The 26,390-nt window shown below is 28.2% G+C and overlaps 1 protein-coding gene across 1 annotated transcript in view; it reads left to right on the top strand.

Annotated features, from left to right (window-relative positions):
* The window catches only part of LOC143251258 (glutamate receptor ionotropic, kainate 2-like), a 427,216-nt gene that overhangs the window by 352,078 nt on the left and 48,748 nt on the right, over positions 1 to 26,390 (top strand). The window contains exon 6 of the mRNA XM_076502702.1: positions 3,971 to 4,024. Within this exon, the coding sequence (XP_076358817.1) occupies positions 3,971 to 4,024 (54 nt within the window). The remainder of the gene's footprint in view (positions 1 to 3,970; positions 4,025 to 26,390) is intronic.

Here is a 26,390-nt window from a genome sequence, read left to right on the forward strand (position 1 = left end):
GTTAGTAGTTAGGTGAAAATTATGTCACTTTGAATATATCTTAACATTCAACTAGAAAAAAATATAATTTTCTGTATTTTTTTACGAATCAGGTGGATGTAATATAATTTTATGTATATTTGAAAATAATTAGCTTTTTGTATGTCTTTACAATGTTAAATAGCAGTGATATTACTTGGGGTATCTCTAAAATGTTATCTAGCAGTGACATCACCTGGAGTATCTCTGTAAAATGTTAACTAGTAGTGATATCACTTGGGTTAGCTCTTCAGATGAGCTGCTGGAAGTGATATAACTTCTTTTTGTACAGTTATTGAATAAACCAATAACTAACAGCACAGTAAACTGGTAATACAATATATACTAACAACAAAAATTAATTGCTTTTGTGAAACTAAACTCAGTCACACGTCTCAAAATGAGAATTTGTATCGCACTTGTGTAACTCTAATGAAACTAACCTCATGATAAGTTTCGTAACTTCACTCAAGTTACTGAAAACACTTAATCGAAATCCCAAGAAGCTGAGTCTAGAAATAAAAGCTAAATATCAATAGAGACAAGGTTTAGAAACTAATATATATAAATATATGGACAATGTTTAGAAACTTATATATATATAAATATAATGGACAATGTTTAGAACTAATATATATAAATATAATGGACAATGTTTAGAAACATATATATAAATATAATGGACAATGTTTAGAAACTTATATATATATAAATATAATGGACAATGTTTAGAAACTAATATATATAAATATAATGGACAATGTTTAGAAACTAATATATATAAATATATGGACAATATATAGAAACTAATATACATATAAATATAATGGACAATGTTTAGAAACTAATATATATAAATATATGGACAATGTTTAGAAACTAATATATATAAATATAATGGACAATGTTTAGAAACTAATATATATAAATATAATGGACAATGTTTAGAAACTAATATATATATAAATATAATGGACAATGTTTAGAAACTAATATATATAAATATATGGACAATGTTTAAAACTAATATGTATAAATATATGTACAATGTTTAGAAACTAATATATATAAATATATGGACAATGTTTAGAAACTAATATATATAAATATATGTACAATGTTTAGAAACTAATATATATAAATATATGGACAATGTTTAGAAACTAATATATATATAAATATAATGGACAATGTTTAGAAACTAATATATATAAATATATGGACAATGTTTAGAAACATATATATATAAATATATGGACAATGTTTAGAAACTGATATATATAAATATATGGACAATGTTTAGAAACTAATATATATAAATATATGGACAATGTTGAGAAATTAATATATATAAATATATGGACAATATTTAGAAACTAATATATATAAATATATGGACAATGTTTAGAAACTAATATATATAAATATCTAATATATATAAATATATGTACAATGTTTAGAAACTAATATATATAAATATATGGACAATGTTTAGAAACTAATATATATATAAATATAATGGACAATGTTGAGAAATTAATATATATAAATATATGGACAATTTTTAGAAACTAATATATATAAATATATGGACAATATTTAGAAACTAATATATATAAATATAATGGACAATGTTTAGAAAGTAATATATATAAATATATGGACAATGTTTAGAAACTTATATATATAAATATATGGACAATGTATAGAAACTAATATATATAAATATGATGGACAATGTTTAGAAACTAATATATGTAAATATAATGGACAATGTTTAGAAACTTATATATATATAAATATAATGGACAATGTTTAGAAACTAATATTTATAAATATAATGGACAATGTTTAGAAACTTATATATATAAATATAATGGACAATGTTTAGAAACTTGTATATATAAATATAATGGACAATGTTTAGAAACTAATATATATAAATATAATGGACAATGTTAGAAACTTATATATATAAATATAATGGACAATGTTTAGAAACTTATATATATAAATATAATGGACAATGTTTAGAAACTTATATATATAAATATAATGGACAATGTTTAGAAACTAATATATATATATATAATGGACAATGTTTAGAAACTAATATATATAAATATAATGGACAATGTTTAGAAACTAATATATATAAATATAATGGACAGTTTTAGAGACTAATATATATAAATATATGGACAATGTTTAGAAACTAATATATACAAATATATGGACAATGTTTAGAAACTAATATATATAAATATATGTACAATGTTTAGAAACTAATATATATAAATATATGGACAATGTTTAGAAACTAATATGTATAAATATATGTACAATGTTTAGAAACTAATACATATAAATATAATGGACAATTTTTAGAGACTAATATATATAAATATATGGACAATGTTTAGAAACTAATATATACAAATATATTGACAATGTTTAGAAACTAATATATATAAATATATGGACAATGTTTAGAAACTAATATGTATAAATATAATGGACAATGTTTAGAAACTCGTTGTTTTTTTTTACTATTTTCGTGTACAGATAAAACACGCCTCTCTCTGTTAAAAGGTACAGTTAAATCCTGGTTTGTCAAACTATCCGTAGGTGATGAAATACATAGTTGATTTTAAACTTGTGTTCTTAAGCTCTTGAAAACTTTATAAAGAACTAGAGGACAAAATAAAAAACCTTACGTGCACAATAAATATTACAAGGTCTGTACTTGAGCTTAAAGTTGATGCAAACACAGGCTTTGTATTCGTGTTTAATTCATAAACCTTCACTTTTTCAAAAGTTAAACGTTCAGTCAGTCTCAGAGAGATGAAAATATGTTAATTAATGCCGCGACCATTAATACCATTTAATTATATATTGTAGCTAATACCGTTTTGTTAGATCACGTAGCTAATACCGTTTTGTTAGATCACGTAGCTAATACCGTTTTGTTATACTACGTAGCTAGTACCGTTTTGTTACATCACGTAGCTAATTCCGTTTTGTTATATCACGTAGCTAATACCGTTTTGTTAGATCACTTAGCTAATACCGTTTTGTTTCATCACGTAGCTAATACCGTTTTGTTTCATCACGTAGCTAATACCGTTTTGTTACATCAAGTAGCTAATACCGTTTTGTTATATCACGTAGCTAATACCGTTTTGTTAGATCACGTAGCTAATTCCGTTTTGTTATATCACGTAGCTAATACCGTTTTGTTATACCACGTAGCTAATACCGTTTTGTTATTTCACGTAGCTAATACCATTTTGTTATACCACATAGCTAATACCGTTTTGTTATTTCACGTAGCTAATACCGTTTTGTTATATCACGTAGCTAATACCGTTCTGTTATTTCACGTAGCTAATACCGTTTTGTTATACCACGTACCTAATACCGTTTTGTTACATCACGTAGCTGATACCGTTTTGTTAGATCACGTAGCTAATACCGTTTTGTTAGATCACGTAGCTAATACCGTTTTGTTATACCACGTAGCTAATACCGTTTTGTTACATCACGTAGCTAATACCGTTTTGTTACATCACGTAGCTAATACCGTTTTATTATATATTGTAGCTGATACTGTTTTGTTATATCTTGCAGCTAATACCATTTTGTTATACCACATAGCTAATACCGTTTTGTTATATCACGTAGCTAATACCATTTAATTATATATTGTAGCTGATACTGTTTTGTTATACCACGTAGCTAATACCGTTTTGTTACATCACGTAGCTAATACCGTTTTATTATATATTGTAGCTGATACTGTTTTGTTATATCTTGTAGCTAATACCATTTTGTTATACCAAGTAGCTAATACCGTTTTGTTATATCACGTAGCTAATACCATTTAATTATATATTGTAGCTGATACTGTTTTGTTATACCACGTAGCTAATACCGTTTTGTTACATCACAGGCTAGAGAAATCGGAATGATGACAGAATACCATAATTATATGATAACATCATTGGTAAGTTTTTGTATGTAGCTATGTTTGTATTTCATAAGTTTTTGTATGTAGCTATGTTTGTATTTCATAAGTTTTGTATGTAGCTATATTTGTATTTCATAAGGTTTTGTATGTAGCTATGTTTTTATTTCATAAGTTTTTGTATGTAGCTATGTTTTTATTTCATAAGTTTTTGTATGTAGCTATGTTTGTATTTCATAAGTTTTTGTATGTAGCTATGTTTGTATTTCATAAGTTTTGTATGTAGCTATGTTTGTATTTCATAAGTTTTGTATGTAGCTATGTTTGTATTTCATAAGGTTTTGTATGTAGCTATGTTTGTATTTCATAAGTTTTGTATGTAGCTATGTTTGTATTTCATAAGGTTTTGTATGTAGCTATGTTTTTACTTCATAAGTTTTTGTATGTAGCTATGTTTGTATTTCATAAGGTTTTGTATGTAGCTATGTTTTTATTTCATAAGTTTTTGTATGTAGCTATGTTTTTATTTCATAAGGTTTTGTATGTAGCTATGTGTTTATTTCATAAGTTTTTGTATGTAGCTATGTTTGTATTTCATAAGTTTTGTATGTAGCTATGTTTTTATTTCATAAGTTTTTGTATGTAGCTATGTTTTTATTTCATAAGTTTTTGTATGTAGCTATGTTTTTATTTCATAAGTTTTTGTATGTAGCTATGTTTTTATTTCATACGTTTTTGTATGTAGTTCTATTTGCTTTGATAGACTTATATGGCCTTATTTATCCTTCCAGTTTAAAGTTTAATAGATACCTTGTTTTATTTTTTCACTCTCAACTAATTATACGCGTTTAAAAATATAAAATATTTGCTTCACTAATAATTTAGAATCAAACATCAGATATTTTCTGTATCTGTATACAGTCCAATAATTAAATCTTTGTTTAGCACTGTAGAATTCAGAGTTGACAAGGTTGGTTCGAACCCACAGTTATTCATGAAATATACCTCTCACTTTAAGGCTTTTAGAAGAGCAGTAATAAATTCTAAAATATGATGACACTTAAAATCGCGTTTCGCACCCCTAATAAGCAAAGCACGGATACTCCATTGTGTAGCTTTGGGCTTAACTAAATTACAAACAAACAAATTCACTTCGACCCCTGTACGTGTGCATGTAAACATTCAGTTTTCAGATTGCTGTTACGAGCTGTTAAGTGAAAGGTGATTGTTAGGATCTGCTAGCTGGATGTTTAATATTAGGTTCTGTTAACTGGAAAGTGATTGTTAGTATCTGCTAGCTGGATGTTTAATATTAGGTTCTGTTAACTGGAAAGTGATTGTTAGTATCTGCGAGCTGGATGCTGGGTGTTAGTTGATATTAACTGGTAGGTGATTGTTAAGATCTGCTAGCTGGATGCTGGGTGTTAGTTGCTGTTAACTGGAAGATGATTGTTAGGATCTGCGAGCTGGATGCTGGGTGTTAGTTGATATTAACTGGTAGGTGATTGTTAAGATCTGCTAGCTGGATGCTGGGTGTTAGTTGCTGTTAACTGGAAGATGATTGTTAGGATCTGCGAGCTGGATGCTGGGTGTTAGTTGATATTAACTGGTAGGTGATTGTTAAGATCTGCGAGCTGGATGCTGGGTGTTAGTTGCTGTTAACTGGAAGATGATTGTTAGGATCTGCGAGCTGGATGCTGGGTGTTAGTTGCTTTTAACTGGAAGATGATTGTTAGGATCTGCGAGCTGGATGCTGGGTGTTAGTTGATATTAACTGGTAGGTGATTGTTAAGATCTGCTAGCTGGATGCTGGGTGTTAGTTGCTGTTAACTGGAAGATGATTGTTAGGATCTGCGAGCTGGATGCTGGGTGTTAGTTGCTTTTAACTGGAAGATGATTGTTAGGATCTGCGAGCTGGATGCTGGGTGTTAGTTGCTTTTAACTGGAAGGTAATTGTTTGGTTCTGCTAGCTGGATGCCTCTCCTCAGATCAAAATTTATGGACTGCAGCAGACAGCTTTTGTAGCTTTACCGTAGATATAATAAATACAAATATAAGCTTTAGTAGATTTACTGTAAATATAAAATACAAATATAAGCTATAGTAGCTTTACCGTAAATATGAAATACAAATATAAGCTGTAGTAGCTTTACTGTAAATATAAAATACAAATATAAGCTGTAGTAGCTTTACTGTAAATATAAAATACAAATATAAGCTGTAGTAGCTTTACCGTAAATATGAAATACAAATATAAGCTGTAGTATACTTACTGTAAATATAAAAAAACATATATAAGCTATTGTAGCTTTACTATATATATAAAATACACATATACGCTTCACTATATTTACCGTCGATACAACATATAAATACAGACATTTGTAGCTTCTTAAGGTGTAATAAGTTATTATTGTTCACACCTTTTTGCGTTAAAAGTGATACTGATAAAACAATATTACATTATATAATACATTGTATCTAGTTTTAAACAAAGACTGGAAGGAAAAATCACAAAATAGTTGTTTAATCTTCAAAACGTTTTGATTTGGGATGTCCTTTCTCTGTTTTGAACTTAAATAGAATAGTATTTTTAATATCCCAAGAATTATCAAATCTAGATTGCTCTAAATTAAGGTCGTGCCACAGACCATTCAACTGAAACACTGACAAAACATTTTTTTTTTACGATAAGATAATCTATGATAATAAAAATGACTTGTCTCTAAGTGTCGCGTGTGACTGTCCTAACTCTAAAAGGAAAGAACCTAGAAATTGAAATGTTGCAAATATACAAAGTGGTCCCTGAGAGTGTGCACCTGTGTATTATCAATTACTCACGTGCTTGCGCGCACACATCTTTTTAATGAGGTCAGCTACCGAAAAGAAACACATAGAAAATAAGTGGTTCCTTATATTAAAAATATAAATCAAAAACAGACACGCACGTGTGAACACGTTCGCAATTTCATGTTTCTGTGATCGGCACAGCTCCAAGAGGAAAAAAGCTGGAAACGTGAAATTTTGCACCCATATTTAGTGGACCCTGAGGGTGTGCACCTGTGTATTATTACTTATGCACGCACATCTGTTTAATGAGGCAAGCTAGTGAAAACCACATATAAAAGAAGTGGTTCCTTATATTACAAATTATCTATATATAAATCACAGACAAACAAATAGAAAGTAACAGACACATTTGTTTTAAATTTAACATTTCGTTTTATAGTTTCAACGTTTAAGCTCTTAAGACTAATATTAGGTTATATTTTATTGGTAGGCAGTTGATATAAAAGCCAATGCTGCAACTTATTGCTACCAAAACGTTCTGCCTTTTTTGTATATTAGAAGCTGTTGCATAAATAACTACTTTTTTCTGTGTGGGGTTTCGTACATTACTTCTTTAAAAATAAGCACACACGAACACACGTGTCTGTCTGTTTATTATATATATATGTATATAATTTATAATGCTCGTTAAGGAACCACTTTGTTAATTATAATAATACAGCGTCTCTGTATGTCTCTCTGTGATTTCTTTGGGAAGACAATCAATAATGTTCAACCTGAAGTACAACAACTAAAAAATTGTAACAGATTCTGATAAAATCTCGTGGAAATTTGTAATCTCAAATATAAATGTGAAATTTGTAATCTCAAATATAAATGTGAACTTTGTAATATCAAATATAAATGTGAAATTTGTAATATCAAATATAAATGTGAAACTTGTAATCTCAAATATAAATGTGAAATTTGTAATATCAAATATAAATGTGAAACTTGTAATCTCAAATATAAATGTGAAACTTGTAATCTCAAATATAAATGTGAAATTTGTAATATCAAATATAAACGTGAAACTTGTAATATCAAATATAAATGTGAAATTTGTACGCAATGATAAAACCAATTCTCAATTGAGTACACTTTCTTTACGGTTCTTCTACTTTTTTGGGAAATAAAAATGTTTAATGTATTTTCACTGTTTTATTATGTTACAATAGGTTCAGAATATACATACTGAGATATTTATCTAAAGTATATCAACCTAATAACCCAAACGAAGCCAGAAAATTACTCTCACACACGTACATACATACGAAAAGAAGAATCCAAATAAGAATAGAATGAGAAATAAGTTTCCATTATGTTATACCGTATTATAAATAAGTTTCCATTATGTTATACCGTATTATAAATAAGTTCCCATTATGTTATACCGTATTATAAATAAGTTTCCATTATGTTATACCGTATTATAAACAAGTTTCCATTATGTTATACCGTATTATAAATAAGTTCCCATTATGTTATACCGTATTATAAATAAGTTTCCATTATGTTATACCGTATTATAAATAAGTTTCCATTATGTTATACCGTATTATAAATAAGTTCCCATTATGTTATACCGTATTATAAATAAGTTTTCATTATGTTATACCGTATTATAAATAAGTTTCCATTATGTTATACCGTATTATAAATAAGTTTCCATTATGTTATACCGTATTATAAATAAGTTTCCATTATGTTATACCGTATTATAAATAAGTTCCCATTATGTTATACCGTATTATAAATAAGTTTCCATTATGTTATACCGTATTATAAATAAGTTTCCATTATGTTATACCGTATTATAAATAAGTTTCCATTATGTTATACCGTATTATAAAATGCCAATCAAGACAGCATGTGGTGTGTTGTGCGGCCAAACCAACTTGCAGGAGACACTGTTTTTTATTTACAATAAATAATACCACTTTAACGATATTCTATTTTCTGTAGCTCAGACTGTGGTAATCCAACCCATAACATATTCTTAGTTTACATACCAAATTTTAATGGAATCCATTAAGAACTATATCTTATATAAACCTCTAATTCTGGTTGAATATATTCCATTTTATCTTTTCCTCGCATCGAAAATACGAAAACATTTATTTGATAAACCACACATTATTTTATGGATTATTTTCAAATTTGGTATACTGATAGATCATTACATTCTATAATTAGGTATCAAATGTGTTGTACGTAAAGGCTAAAAGGACAAAGTTTTTACCCAAAAACGCTTAATTTTGGCCAAGTATTTTTTTGTTTTCGCCTACGCAGAAAGTCACGTGACCTATCGGTCTAACATTTTAACCATAGCTTCACGTAAGGTTACAAGAGGACCATTTGTAGCGTTTTTTTGTTGTTATGTTGTCTTTCGGGTTAAACACGGCCAATTCAAAGAAGCAAAGCTAAACTGTGGAAGCAAGTTTCGGTTAGGCCAAGCAGTTTCTAGTTTTAAGTTTTTGAAGATTCATACATGTAATTATTCAGTATTTACTGCCAACATTTAGATACAAAACATTTTAAGAAATTCTACTAATTAAACAGCGCTTAGTATCATGCGGTTTAGCTTAAGCAATCAGCATAATTACTGCTACTATATACGTCCGTATCGAATACGTGCGGGTGATTACAACGAAGAACTGGTTATGTAGGTTCTCTGAGTACTACAAAGACAGTTATTAACAGGTAAAAACTACCACCATTTATTTTAAAAATGTTGTTCTGAATGAAAATATCACTTTCATACTTGGTGTGTATCGGACATTATTAGTGTATTGGTACCAGTAGCGAACATTATCACTGTTTTGCCAGTAGCGAACATTATTAGTGTATTGGTACCAGTAGCGAACATTATTAGTGTATTGGTACCAGTAGCGAACATTATTAATGTATTGGTACCAGTATACCAGTAGCGAACATTATTAATGTATTGGTACCAGTAGTGAAAATTATTAACGTGTTGGTACTGGTAACGAACATTATTAATGTATTGGTACCAGTAGCGAACATTATTAGTGTATTGGTACCAGTAGCGAACATTATTAATGTATTGGTACCAGTATACCAGTAGCGAACATTATTAATGTATTGGTACCAGTAGCGAAAATTATTAATGTATTGGTACCAGTATCCAACATTATTAATGTATTGGTACCAGTATCCAACATTATTAACGTGTTGGTACCAGTATCCAACATTATTAATGTATTGGTACTAGTATCCAACATTATTAATGTATTGGTACCAGTATCCAACATTATTAATGTATTGGTACCAGTAGCGAAAATTATTAATGTATTGGTACCAGTATCCAACATTATTAATGTATTGGTACTAGTATCCAACATTATTAACGTGTTGGTACTGGTAACGAACATTATTAATGTATTGGTACCAGTATCCAACATTATTAATGTATTGGTACTAGTATCCAACATTATTAATGTATTGGTACTAGTATCCAACATTATTAATGTATTGGTACCAGTATCCAACATTATTAACGTGTTGGTACTGGTAACGAACATTATTAATGTATTGGTACTAGTATCCAACATTATTAATGTATTGGTACCAGTATCCAACATTATTAACGTGTTGGTACCAGTATCCAACATTATTAATGTATTGGTACTAGTATCCAACATTATTAATGTATTGGTACTAGTATCCAACATTATTAACGTGTTGGTACTAGTATCCAACATTATTAATGTATTGGTACCAGTATCCAACATTATTAACGTGTTGGTACTAGTATCCAACATTATTAATGTATTGGTACTAGTATCCAACATTATTAATGTATTGGTACCAGTATCCAACATTATTAATGTATTGGTACTAGTATCCAACATTATTAATGTATTGGTACTAGTATCCAACATTATTAACGTGTTGGTACTGGTAACGAACATTATTAATGTATTGGTACCAGTATCCAACATTATTAACGTGTTGGTACTAGTATCCAACATTATTAATGTATTGGTACTAGTATCCAACATTATTAACGTGTTGGTACTAGTATCCAACATTATTAACGTATTGGTACTAGTATCCAACATTATTAATGTATTGGTACTAGTATCCAACATTATTAATGTATTGGTACCAGTATCCAACATTATTAATGTATTGGTACCAGTATCCAACATTATTAACGTGTTGGTACTAGTATCCAACATTATTAATGTATTGCTACCAGTATCCAACATTATTAATGTAGTAATTGTTTTTTCTCTAACTTGTTTCTGATTACAAACAAAAGAATTCCAAATTTATATGCAAAAACGGCTCGTTTGGGTTGAGAAAATATTTTACATAGAAGAGCGAACAACGTTTCGACCTTCTTCGGTCATCGTCAGGTTCACAAAGAAAGAGGTAACTGACCGGAAGCTGACCACATGTTTGAAAGGGGTTGTGTAACTGTGTGTCGAAATGTAGAGGGCGGTATTAGATTTTTGAATATGAAGCTGAATATGAAACTGAAGCCTGCAAGATAGCCTTAGAACTCTATATCCGAGACCCTAACCCAACTATAGAAATTCCCAGTAACCAGTTAGCAACCCTCATAGAATTCACCACGATAAAGACAAACTTCATGTTCAACAACCAAAACAATATACAAACAAATGGCCTAAGCATGGGAAACCCAATATCACCAGTTCTAGCCAATATTTTTATGACACAAGTTGAAACACAAGCAATTAACACAGCATTACATCCACCACTATACTGGTACAGATATGTAGATGACACGGTTGCGGGATTCAAATCTACAGAACACATACTTAATTTTTTCAATCACATTAACTCTATACATCCCAACATTAACTTCACATGTGAACAGGAAGAAAGCAATCAAATATCATTTCTTAACCTCAAAATTACAAGAACCGACATACAATTCAAAACAGAAATCCACTGAAAAATCACCCATACTGGACTATACATTCCTTGGTACTCAGCACATGAAACAAAACAAAAACTCAACATACTAAGAAAACAAAATAAACACAGCCATAAAACTATGCTCACCAGATAAAATTAACGATGAATTAGACAAAATAAAACAATACTTCATCGACATCAATAAGTTTCCTCCACAAACCGTAGAAAACATTATACGCACACACCCAGACAGAAAGCAAAATCAACCAACTAAAGTAAACACAGCTCACGAATCAAAAAACCACGAAACCATATACTGCTGTATACCATATATTCCTGACATCAGCAGACAAATGACCAACATTTGGCAAAAGCTGGTAACAAAATATGGCATTCCAGTTAATACCAAATTTATTCAAAAACCAGGCACAAAACTGAGCTGTGTTTATCAGTGATATACTAGTTTGGAATGTGTTGTTATAACATTATACTGTGTTTATCAGTGATATACTAGTTTGGAATGTGTTGTTATAACATTATACTGTGTTTATCAGTGATATACTAGTTTGGAATGTGTTGTTATAACATTATACTGTGTTTATCAGTGATATACTAGTTTGGAATGTGTTGTTATAACATTATACTGTGTTTATCAGTGATATACTAGTTTGGAATGTGTTGTTATAACATTATACTGTGTTTATCAGTGATATACTAGTTTGGAATGTGTTGTTATAACATTTATACTGTGTTTATCAGTGATATACTAGTTTGGAATGTGTTGTTATAACATTATACTGTGTTTATCAGTGATATACTAGTTTGGAATGTGTTGTTATAACATTATACTGTGTTTATCAGTGATATACTAGTTTGGAATGTGTTGTTATAACATTATACTGTGTTTATCAGTGATATACTAGTTTGGAATGTGTTGTTATAACATTATACTGTGTTTATCAGTGATATACTAGTTTGGAATGTGTTGTTATAACATTATACTGTGTTTATCAGTGATATACTAGTTTGGAATGTGTTGTTATAACATTATACTGTGTTTATCAGTGATATACTAGTTTGGAATGTGTTGTTATAACATTATACTGTGTGTTTATCAGTGATATACTAGTTTGGAATGTGTTGTTATAACATTATACTGTGTTTATCAGTGATATACTAGTTTGGAATGTGTTGTTATAACATTATACTGTGTTTATCAGTGATATACTAGTTTGGAATGTGTTGTTATAACATTATACTGTGTTTATCAGTGATATACTAGTTTGGAATGTGTTGTTATAACATTATACTGTGTTTATCAGTGATATACTAGTTTGGAATGTGTTGTTATAACATTATACTGTGTTTATCAGTGATATACTAGTTTGGAATGTGTTGTTATAACATTATACTGTGTTTATCAGTGATATACTAGTTTGGAATGTGTTGTTATAACATTATACTGTGTTTATCAGTGATATACTAGTTTGGAATGTGTTGTTATAACATTATACTGTGTTTATCAGTGATATACTAGTTTGGAATGTGTTGTTATAACATTATACTGTGTTTATCAGTGATATACTAGTTTGGAATGTGTTGTTATAACATTATACTGTGTTTATCAGTGATATACTAGTTTGGAATGTGTTGTTATAACATTATACTGTGTTTATCAGTGATATACTAGTTTGGAATGTGTTGTTATAACATTATACTGTGTTTATCAGTGATATACTAGTTTGGAATGTGTTGTTATAACATTATACTGTGTTTATCAGTGATATACTAGTTTGGAATGTGTTGTTATAACATTATACTGTGTTTATCAGTGATATACTAGTTTGGAATGTGTTGTTATAACATTATACTGTGTTTATCAGTGATATACTAGTTTGGAATGTGTTGTTATAACATTATACTGTGTTTATCAGTGATATACTAGTTTGGAATGTGTTGTTATAACATTATACTGTGTTTATCAGTGATATACTAGTTTGGAATGTGTTGTTATAACATTATACTGTGTTTATCAGTGATATACTAGTTTGGAATGTGTTGTTATAACATTATACTGTGTTTATCAGTGATATACTAGTTTGGAATGTGTTGTTATAACATTATACTGTGTTTATCAGTGATATACTAGTTTGGAATGTGTTGTTATAACATTATACTGTGTTTATCAGTGATATACTAGTTTGGAATGTGTTGTTATAACATTATACTGTGTTTATCAGTGATATACTAGTTTGGAATGTGTTGTTATAACATTATACTGTGTTTATCAGTGATATACTAGTTTGGAATGTGTTGTTATAACATTATACTGTGTTTATCAGTGATATACTAGTTTGGAATGTGTTGTTATAACATTATACTGTGTTTATCAGTGATATACTAGTTTGGAATGTGTTGTTATAACATTATACTGTGTTTATCAGTGATATACTAGTTTGGAATGTGTTGTTATAACAGTGATATACTAGTTTGGAGGTGTGTTTATACTGTGTTTATCAGTGATATACTAGTTTGGAATGTGTTGTTATAACATTATACTGTGTTTATCAGTGATATACTAGTTTGGAATGTGTTGTTATAACATTATACTGTGTTTATCAGTGATATACTAGTTTGGAATGTGTTGTTATAACATTATACTGTGTTTATCAGTGATATACTAGTTTGGAATGTGTTGTTATAACATTATACTGTGTTTATCAGTGATATACTAGTTTGGAATGTGTTGTTATAACATTATACTGTGTTTATCAGTGATATACTAGTTTGGAATGTGTTGTTATAACATTATACTGTGTTTATCAGTGATATACTAGTTTGGAATGTGTTGTTATAACATTATACTGTGTTTATCAGTGATATACTAGTTTGGAATGTGTTGTTATAACATTATACTGTGTTTATCAGTGATATACTAGTTTGGAATGTGTTGTTATAACATTATACTGTGTTTATCAGTGATATACTAGTTTGGAATGTGTTGTTATAACATTATACTGTGTTTATCAGTGATATACTAGTTTGGAATGTGTTGTTATAACATTATACTGTGTTTATCAGTGATATACTAGTTTGGAATGTGTTGTTATAACATTATACTGTGTTTATCAGTGATATACTAGTTTGGAATGTGTTGTTATAACATTATACTGTGTTTATCAGTGATATACTAGTTTGGAATGTGTTGTTATAACATTATACTGTGTTTATCAGTGATATACTAGTTTGGAATGTGTTGTTATAACATTATACTGTGTTTATCAGTGATATACTAGTTTGGAATGTGTTGTTATAACATTATACTGTGTTTATCAGTGATATACTAGTTTGGAATGTGTTGTTATAACATTATACTGTGTTTATCAGTGATATACTAGTTTGGAATGTGTTGTTATAACATTATACTGTGTTTATCAGTGATATACTAGTTTGGAATGTGTTGTTATAACATTATACTGTGTTTATCAGTGATATACTAGTTTGGAATGTGTTGTTATAACATTATACTGTGTTTATCAGTGATATACTAGTTTGGAATGTGTTGTTATAACATTATACTGTGTTTATCAGTGATATACTAGTTTGGAATGTGTTGTTATAACATTATACTGTGTTTATCAGTGATATACTAGTTTGGAATGTGTTGTTATAACATTATACTGTGTTTATCAGTGATATACTAGTTTGGAATGTGTTGTTATAACATTATACTGTGTTTATCAGTGATATACTAGTTTGGAATGTGTTGTTATAACATTATACTGTGTTTATCAGTGATATACTAGTTTGGAATGTGTTGTTATAACATTATACTGTGTTTATCAGTGATATACTAGTTTGGAATGTGTTGTTATAACATTATACTGTGTTTATCAGTGATATACTAGTTTGGAATGTGTTGTTATAACATTATACTGTGTTTATCAGTGATATACTAGTTTGGAATGTGTTGTTATAACATTTATACTGTGTTTATCAGTGATATACTAGTTTGGAATGTGTTGTTATAACATTATACTGTGTTTATCAGTGATATACTAGTTTGGAATGTGTTGTTATAACATTATACTGTGTTTATCAGTGATATACTAGTTTGGAATGTGTTGTTATAACATTATACTGTGTTTATCAGTGATATACTAGTTTGGAATGTGTTGTTATAACATTATACTGTGTTTATCAGTGATATACTAGTTTGGAATGTGTTGTTATAACATTATACTGTGTTTATCAGTGATATACTAGTTTGGAATGTGTTGTTATAACATTATACTGTGTTTATCAGTGATATACTAGTTTGGAATGTGTTGTTATAACATTATTACTGTGTTTATCAGTGATATACTAGTTTGGAATGTGTTGTTATAACATTATACTGTGTTTATCAGTGATATACTAGTTTGGAATGTGTTGTTATAACATTATACTGTGTTTATCAGTGATATACTAGTTTGGAATGTGTTGTTATAACATTATACTGTGTTTATCAGTGATATACTAGTTTGGAATGTGTTGTTATAACATTATACTGTGTTTATCAGTGATATACTAGTTTGGAATGTGTTGTTATAACATTATACTGTGTTTATCAGTGATATACTAGTTTGGAATGTGTTGTTATAACATTATACTGTGTTTATCAGTGATATACTAGTTTGGAATGTGTTGTTATAACATTATACTGTGTTTATCAGTGATATACTAGTTTGGAATGTGTTGTTATAACATTATACTGTGTTTATCAGTGATATACTAGTTTGGAATGTGTTGTTATAACATTATACTGTGTTTATCAGTGATATACTAGTTTGGAATGTGTTGTTATAACATTATACTGTGTTTATCAGTGATATACTAGTTTGGAATGTGTTGTTATAACATTATACTGTGTTTATCAGTGATATACTAGTTTGGAATGTGTTGTTATAACATTATACTGTGTTTATCAGTGATATACTAGTTTGGAATGTGTTGTTATAACATTATACTGTGTTTATCAGTGATATACTAGTTTGGAATGTGTTGTTATAACATTATACTGTGTTTATCAGTGATATACTAGTTTGGAATGTGTTGTTATAACATTATACTGTGTTTATCAGTGATATACTAGTTTGGAATGTGTTGTTATAACATTATACTGTGTTTATCAGTGATATACTAGTTTGGAATGTGTTGTTATAACATTATACTGTGTTTATCAGTGATATACTAGTTTGGAATGTGTTGTTATAACATTATACTGTGTTTATCAGTGATATACTAGTTTGGAATGTGTTGTTATAACATTATACTGTGTTTATCAGTGATATACTAGTTTGGAATGTGTTGTTATAACATTATACTGTGTTTATCAGTGATATACTAGTTTGGAATGTGTTGTTATAACATTATACTGTGTTTATCAGTGATATACTAGTTTGGAATGTGTTGTTATAACATTATACTGTGTTTATCAGTGATATACTAGTTTGGAATGTGTTGTTATAACATTATACTGTGTTTATCAGTGATATACTAGTTTGGAATGTGTTGTTATAACATTATACTGTGTTTATCAGTGATATACTAGTTTGGAATGTGTTGTTATAACATTATACTGTGTTTATCAGTGATATACTAGTTTGGAATGTGTTGTTATAACATTATACTGTGTTTATCAGTGATATACTAGTTTGGAATGTGTTGTTATAACATTATACTGTGTTTATCAGTGATATACTAGTTTGGAATGTGTTGTTATAACATTATACTGTGTTTATCAGTGATATACTAGTTTGGAATGTGTTGTTATAACATTATACTGTGTTTATCAGTGATATACTAGTTTGGAATGTGTTGTTATAACATTATACTGTGTTTATCAGTGATATACTAGTTTGGAATGTGTTGTTATAACATTATACTGTGTTTATCAGTGATATACTAGTTTGGAATGTGTTGTTATAACATTATACTGTGTTTATCAGTGATATACTAGTTTGGAATGTGTTGTTATAACATTATACTGTGTTTATCAGTGATATACTAGTTTGGAATGTGTTGTTATAACATTATACTGTGTTTATCAGTGATATACTAGTTTGGAATGTGTTGTTATAACATTATACTGTGTTTATCAGTGATATACTAGTTTGGAATGTGTTGTTATAACATTATACTGTGTTTATCAGTGATATACTAGTTTGGAATGTGTTGTTATAACATTATACTGTGTTTATCAGTGATATACTAGTTTGGAATGTGTTGTTATAACATTATACTGTGTTTATCAGTGATATACTAGTTTGGAATGTGTTGTTATAACATTATACTGTGTTTATCAGTGATATACTAGTTTGGAATGTGTTGTTATAACATTATACTGTGTTTATCAGTGATATACTAGTTTGGAATGTGTTGTTATAACATTATACTGTGTTTATCAGTGATATACTAGTTTGGAATGTGTTGTTATAACATTATACTGTGTTTATCAGTGATATACTAGTTTGGAATGTGTTGTTATAACATTATACTGTGTTTATCAGTGATATACTAGTTTGGAATGTGTTGTTATAACATTATACTGTGTTTATCAGTGATATACTAGTTTGGAATGTGTTGTTATAACATTATACTGTGTTTATCAGTGATATACTAGTTTGGAATGTGTTGTTATAACATTATACTGTGTTTATCAGTGATATACTAGTTTGGAATGTGTTGTTATAACATTATACTGTGTTTATCAGTGATATACTAGTTTGGAATGTGTTGTTATAACATTATACTGTGTTTATCAGTGATATACTAGTTTGGAATGTGTTGTTATAACATTATACTGTGTTTATCAGTGATATACTAGTTTGGAATGTGTTGTTATAACATTTTACTGTGTTTATCAGTGATATACTAGTTTGGAATGTGTTGTTATAACATTATACTGTGTTTATCAGTGATATACTAGTTTGGAATGTGTTGTTATAACATTATACTGTGTTTATCAGTGATATACTAGTTTGGAATGTGTTGTTATAACATTATACTGTGTTTATCAGTGATATACTAGTTTGGAATGTGTTGTTATAACATTATACTGTGTTTATCAGTGATATACTAGTTTGGAATGTGTTGTTATAACATTATACTGTGTTTATCAGTGATATACTAGTTTGGAATGTGTTGTTATAACATTATACTGTGTTTATCAGTGATATACTAGTTTGGAATGTGTTGTTATAACATTATACTGTGTTTATCAGTGATATACTAGTTTGGAATGTGTTGTTATAACATTATACTGTGTTTATCAGTGATATACTAGTTTGGAATGTGTTGTTATAACATTATACTGTGTTTATCAGTGATATACTAGTTTGGAATGTGTTGTTATAACATTATACTGTGTTTATCAGTGATATACTAGTTTGGAATGTGTTGTTATAACATTATACTGTGTTTATCAGTGATATACTAGTTTGGAATGTGTTGTTATAACATTATACTGTGTTTATCAGTGATATACTAGTTTGGAATGTGTTGTTATAACATTATACTGTGTTTATCAGTGATATACTAGTTTGGAATGTGTTGTTATAACATTATACTGTGTTTATCAGTGATATACTAGTTTGGAATGTGTTGTTATAACATTATACTGTGTTTATCAGTGATATACTAGTTTGGAATGTGTTGTTATAACATTATACTGTGTTTATCAGTGATATACTAGTTTGGAATGTGTTGTTATAACATTATACTGTGTTTATCAGTGATATACTAGTTTGGAATGTGTTGTTATAACATTATACTGTGTTTATCAGTGATATACTAGTTTGGAATGTGTTGTTATAACATTATACTGTGTTTATCAGTGATATACTAGTTTGGAATGTGTTGTTATAACATTATACTGTGTTTATCAGTGATATACTAGTTTGGAATGTGTTGTTATAACATTATACTGTGTTTATCAGTGATATACTAGTTTGGAATGTGTTGTTATAACACTATACTGTGTTTATCAGTGATATACTAGTTTGGAATGTGTTGTTATAACATTATACTGTGTTTATCAGTGATATACTAGTTTGGAATGTGTTGTTATAACATTATACTGTGTTTATCAGTGATATACTAGTTTGGAATGTGTTGTTATAACATTATACTGTGTTTATCAGTGATATACTAGTTTGGAATGTGTTGTTATAACATTATACTGTGTTTATCAGTGATATACTAGTTTGGAATGTGTTGTTATAACATTATACTGTGTTTATCAGTGATATACTAGTTTGGAATGTGTTGTTATAACATTATACTGTGTTTATCAGTGATATACTAGTTTGGAATGTGTTGTTATAACATTATACTGTGTTTATCAGTGATATACTAGTTTGGAATGTGTTGTTATAACATTATACTGTGTTTATCAGTGATATACTAGTTTGGAATGTGTTGTTATAACATTATACTGTGTTTATCAGTGATATACTAGTTTGGAATGTGTTGTTATAACATTATACTGTGTTTATCAGTGATATACTGGTTTGGAATGTGTTGTTATAACATTTTAATGTGTTTATCAGTGATATACTAGTATGGAATGTGTTGTTATAACATTATACTGTGTTTATCAGTGATACTAGTTTGGAATGTGTTGTTATAACTTTATACCGTGTTTATCAGTGATATACTAGTTTGGAACGTGTTATAACATTATACTGTGTTTATCAGTGATATACTAGTTTGGAATGTGTTGTTATAACATTATACTGTGTTTATCAGTGATATACTAGTTTGGAATGTGTTGTTATAACATTATACTGTGTTTATCAGTGATATACTAGTTTGGAATGTGTTGTTATAACATTATACTGTGTTTATCAGTGATATACTAGTTTGGAATGTGTTGTTATAACATTATACTGTGTTTATCAGTGATATACTAGTTTGGAATGTGTTGTTATAACATTATACTGTGTTTATCAGTGATATACTAGTTTGGAATGTGTTGTTATAACATTATACTGTGTTTATCAGTGATATACTAGTTTGGAATGTGTTGTTATAACATTATACTGTGTTTATCAGTGATATACTAGTTTGGAATGTGTTGTTATAACATTATACTGTGTTTATCAGTGATATACTAGTTTGGAATGTGTTGTTATAACATTATACTGTGTTTATCAGTGATATACTAGTTTGGAATGTGTTGTTATAACATTATACTGTGTTTATCAGTGATATACTAGTTTGGAATGTGTTGTTATAACATTATACTGTGTTTATCAGTGATATACTAGTTTGGAATGTGTTGTTATAACATTATACTGTGTTTATCAGTGATATACTAGTTTGGAATGTGTTGTTATAACATTATACTGTGTTTATCAGTGATATACTAGTTTGGAATGTGTTGTTATAACATTATACTGTGTTTATCAGTGATATACTAGTTTGGAATGTGTTGTTATAACATTATACTGTGTTTATCAGTGATATACTAGTTTGGAATGTGTTGTTATAACATTATACTGTGTTTATCAGTGATATACTAGTTTGGAATGTGTTGTTATAACATTATACTGTGTTTATCAGTGATATACTAGTTTGGAATGTGTTGTTATAACATTATACTGTGTTTATCAGTGATATACTAGTTTGGAATGTGTTGTTATAACATTATACTGTGTTTATCAGTGATATACTAGTTTGGAATGTGTTGTTATAACATTATACTGTGTTTATCAGTGATATACTAGTTTGGAATGTGTTGTTATAACATTATACTGTGTTTATCAGTGATATACTAGTTTGGAATGTGTTGTTATAACATTATACTGTGTTTATCAGTGATATACTAGTTTGGAATGTGTTGTTATAACATTATACTGTGTTTATCAGTGATATACTAGTTTGGAATGTGTTGTTATAACATTATACTGTGTTTATCAGTGATATACTAGTTTGGAATGTGTTGTTATAACATTATACTGTGTTTATCAGTGATATACTAGTTTGGAATGTGTTGTTATAACATTATACTGTGTTTATCAGTGATATACTAGTTTGGAATGTGTTGTTATAACATTATACTGTGTTTATCAGTGATATACTAGTTTGGAATGTGTTGTTATAACATTATACTGTGTTTATCAGTGATATACTAGTTTGGAATGTGTTGTTATAACATTATACTGTGTTTATCAGTGATATACTAGTTTGGAATGTGTTGTTATAACATTATACTGTGTTTATCAGTGATATACTAGTTTGGAATGTGTTGTTATAACATTATACTGTGTTTATCAGTGATATACTAGTTTGGAATGTGTTGTTATAACATTATACTGTGTTTATCAGTGATATACTAGTTTGGAATGTGTTGTTATAACATTATACTGTGTTTATCAGTGATATACTAGTTTGGAATGTGTTGTTATAACATTATACTGTGTTTATCAGTGATATACTAGTTTGGAATGTGTTGTTATAACATTATACTGTGTTTATCAGTGATATACTAGTTTGGAATGTGTTGTTATAACATTATACTGTGTTTATCAGTGATATACTAGTTTGGAATGTGTTGTTATAACATTATACTGTGTTTATCAGTGATATACTAGTTTGGAATGTGTTGTTATAACATTATACTGTGTTTATCAGTGATATACTAGTTTGGAATGTGTTGTTATAACATTATACTGTGTTTATCAGTGATATACTAGTTTGGAATGTGTTGTTATAACATTATACTGTGTTTATCAGTGATATACTAGTTTGGAATGTGTTGTTATAACATTATACTGTGTTTATCAGTGATATACTAGTTTGGAATGTGTTGTTATAACATTATACTGTGTTTATCAGTGATATACTAGTTTGGAATGTGTTGTTATAACATTATACTGTGTTTATCAGTGATATACTAGTTTGGAATGTGTTGTTATAACATTATACTGTGTTTATCAGTGATATACTAGTTTGGAATGTGTTGTTATAACATTATACTGTGTTTATCAGTGATATACTAGTTTGGAATGTGTTGTTATAACATTATACTGTGTTTATCAGTGATATACTAGTTTGGAATGTGTTGTTATAACATTATACTGTGTTTATCAGTGATATACTAGTTTGGAATGTGTTGTTATAACATTATACTGTGTTTATCAGTGATATACTAGTTTGGAATGTGTTGTTATAACATTATACTGTGTTTATCAGTGATATACTAGTTTGGAATGTGTTGTTATAACATTATACTGTGTTTATCAGTGATATACTAGTTTGGAATGTGTTGTTATAACATTATACTGTGTTTATCAGTGATATACTAGTTTGGAATGTGTTGTTATAACATTATACTGTGTTTATCAGTGATATACTAGTTTGGAATGTGTTGTTATAACATTATACTGTGTTTATCAGTGATATACTAGTTTGGAATGTGTTGTTATAACATTATACTGTGTTTATCAGTGATATACTAGTTTGGAATGTGTTGTTATAACATTATACTGTGTTTATCAGTGATATACTAGTTTGGAATGTGTTGTTATAACATTATACTGTGTTTATCAGTGATATACTAGTTTGGAATGTGTTGTTATAACATTATACTGTGTTTATCAGTGATATACTAGTTTGGAATGTGTTGTTATAACATTATACTGTGTTTATCAGTGATATACTAGTTTGGAATGTGTTGTTATAACATTATACTGTGTTTATCAGTGATATACTAGTTTGGAATGTGTTGTTATAACATTATACTGTGTTTATCAGTGATATACTAGTTTGGAATGTGTTGTTATAACATTATACTGTGTTTATCAGTGATATACTAGTTTGGAATGTGTTGTTATAACATTATACTGTGTTTATCAGTGATATACTAGTTTGGAATGTGTTGTTATAACATTATACTGTGTTTATCAGTGATATACTAGTTTGGAATGTGTTGTTATAACATTATACTGTGTTTATCAGTGATATACTAGTTTGGAATGTGTTGTTATAACATTATACTGTGTTTATCAGTGATATACTAGTTTGGAATGTGTTGTTATAACATTATACTGTGTTTATCAGTGATATACTAGTTTGGAATGTGTTGTTATAACATTATACTGTGTTTATCAGTGATATACTAGTTTGGAATGTGTTGTTATAACATTATACTGTGTTTATCAGTGATATACTAGTTTGGAATGTGTTGTTATAACATTATACTGTGTTTATCAGTGATATACTAGTTTGGAATGTGTTGTTATAACATTATACTGTGTTTATCAGTGATATACTAGTTTGGAATGTGTTGTTATAACATTATACTGTGTTTATCAGTGATATACTAGTTTGGAATGTGTTGTTATAACATTATACTGTGTTTATCAGTGATATACTAGTTTGGAATGTGTTGTTATAACATTATACTGTGTTTATCAGTGATATACTAGTTTGGAATGTGTTGTTATAACATTATACTGTGTTTATCAGTGATATACTAGTTTGGAATGTGTTGTTATAACATTATACTGTGTTTATCAGTGATATACTAGTTTGGAATGTGTTGTTATAACATTATACTGTGTTTATCAGTGATATACTAGTTTGGAATGTGTTGTTATAACATTATACTGTGTTTATCAGTGATATACTAGTTTGGAATGTGTTGTTATAACATTATACTGTGTTTATCAGTGATATACTAGTTTGGAATGTGTTGTTATAACATTATACTGTGTTTATCAGTGATATACTAGTTTGGAATGTGTTGTTATAACATTATACTGTGTTTATCAGTGATATACTAGTTTGGAATGTGTTGTTATAACATTATACTGTGTTTATCAGTGATATACTAGTTTGGAATGTGTTGTTATAACATTATACTGTGTTTATCAGTGATATACTAGTTTGGAATGTGTTGTTATAACATTATACTGTGTTTATCAGTGATATACTAGTTTGGAATGTGTTGTTATAACATTATACTGTGTTTATCAGTGATATACTAGTTTGGAATGTGTTGTTATAACATTATACTGTGTTTATCAGTGATATACTAGTTTGGAATGTGTTGTTATAACATTATACTGTGTTTATCAGTGATATACTAGTTTGGAATGTGTTGTTATAACATTATACTGTGTTTATCAGTGATATACTAGTTTGGAATGTGTTGTTATAACATTATACTGTGTTTATCAGTGATATACTAGTTTGGAATGTGTTGTTATAACATTATACTGTGTTTATCAGTGATATACTAGTTTGGAATGTGTTGTTATAACATTATACTGTGTTTATCAGTGATATACTAGTTTGGAATGTGTTGTTATAACATTATACTGTGTTTATCAGTGATATACTAGTTTGGAATGTGTTGTTATAACATTATACTGTGTTTATCAGTGATATACTAGTTTGGAATGTGTTGTTATAACATTATACTGTGTTTATCAGTGATATACTAGTTTGGAATGTGTTGTTATAACATTATACTGTGTTTATCAGTGATATACTAGTTTGGAATGTGTTGTTATAACATTATACTGTGTTTATCAGTGATATACTAGTTTGGAATGTGTTGTTATAACATTATACTGTGTTTATCAGTGATATACTAGTTTGGAATGTGTTGTTATAACATTATACTGTGTTTATCAGTGATATACTAGTTTGGAATGTGTTGTTATAACATTATACTGTGTTTATCAGTGATATACTAGTTTGGAATGTGTTGTTATAACATTATACTGTGTTTATCAGTGATATACTAGTTTGGAATGTGTTGTTATAACATTATACTGTGTTTATCAGTGATATACTAGTTTGGAATGTGTTGTTATAACATTATACTGTGTTTATCAGTGATATACTAGTTTGGAATGTGTTGTTATAACATTATACTGTGTTTATCAGTGATATACTAGTTTGGAATGTGTTGTTATAACATTATACTGTGTTTATCAGTGATATACTAGTTTGGAATGTGTTGTTATAACATTATACTGTGTTTATCAGTGATATACTAGTTTGGAATGTGTTGTTATAACATTATACTGTGTTTATCAGTGATATACTAGTTTGGAATGTGTTGTTATAACATTATACTGTGTTTATCAGTGATATACTAGTTTGGAATGTGTTGTTATAACATTATACTGTGTTTATCAGTGATATACTAGTTTGGAATGTGTTGTTATAACATTATACTGTGTTTATCAGTGATATACTAGTTTGGAATGTGTTGTTATAACATTATACTGTGTTTATCAGTGATATACTAGTTTGGAATGTGTTGTTATAACATTATACTGTGTTTATCAGTGATATACTAGTTTGGAATGTGTTGTTATAACATTATACTGTGTTTATCAGTGATATACTAGTTTGGAATGTGTTGTTATAACATTATACTGTGTTTATCAGTGATATACTAGTTTGGAATGTGTTGTTATAACATTATACTGTGTTTATCAGTGATATACTAGTTTGGAATGTGTTGTTATAACATTATACTGTGTTTATCAGTGATATACTAGTTTGGAATGTGTTGTTATAACATTATACTGTGTTTATCAGTGATATACTAGTTTGGAATGTGTTGTTATAACATTATACTGTGTTTATCAGTGATATACTA

This window comes from Tachypleus tridentatus, chromosome 5, assembly GCF_004210375.1.
Source record: "Tachypleus tridentatus isolate NWPU-2018 chromosome 5, ASM421037v1, whole genome shotgun sequence".
Taxonomy (NCBI): Eukaryota; Metazoa; Arthropoda; class Merostomata; order Xiphosura; family Limulidae; genus Tachypleus; species Tachypleus tridentatus.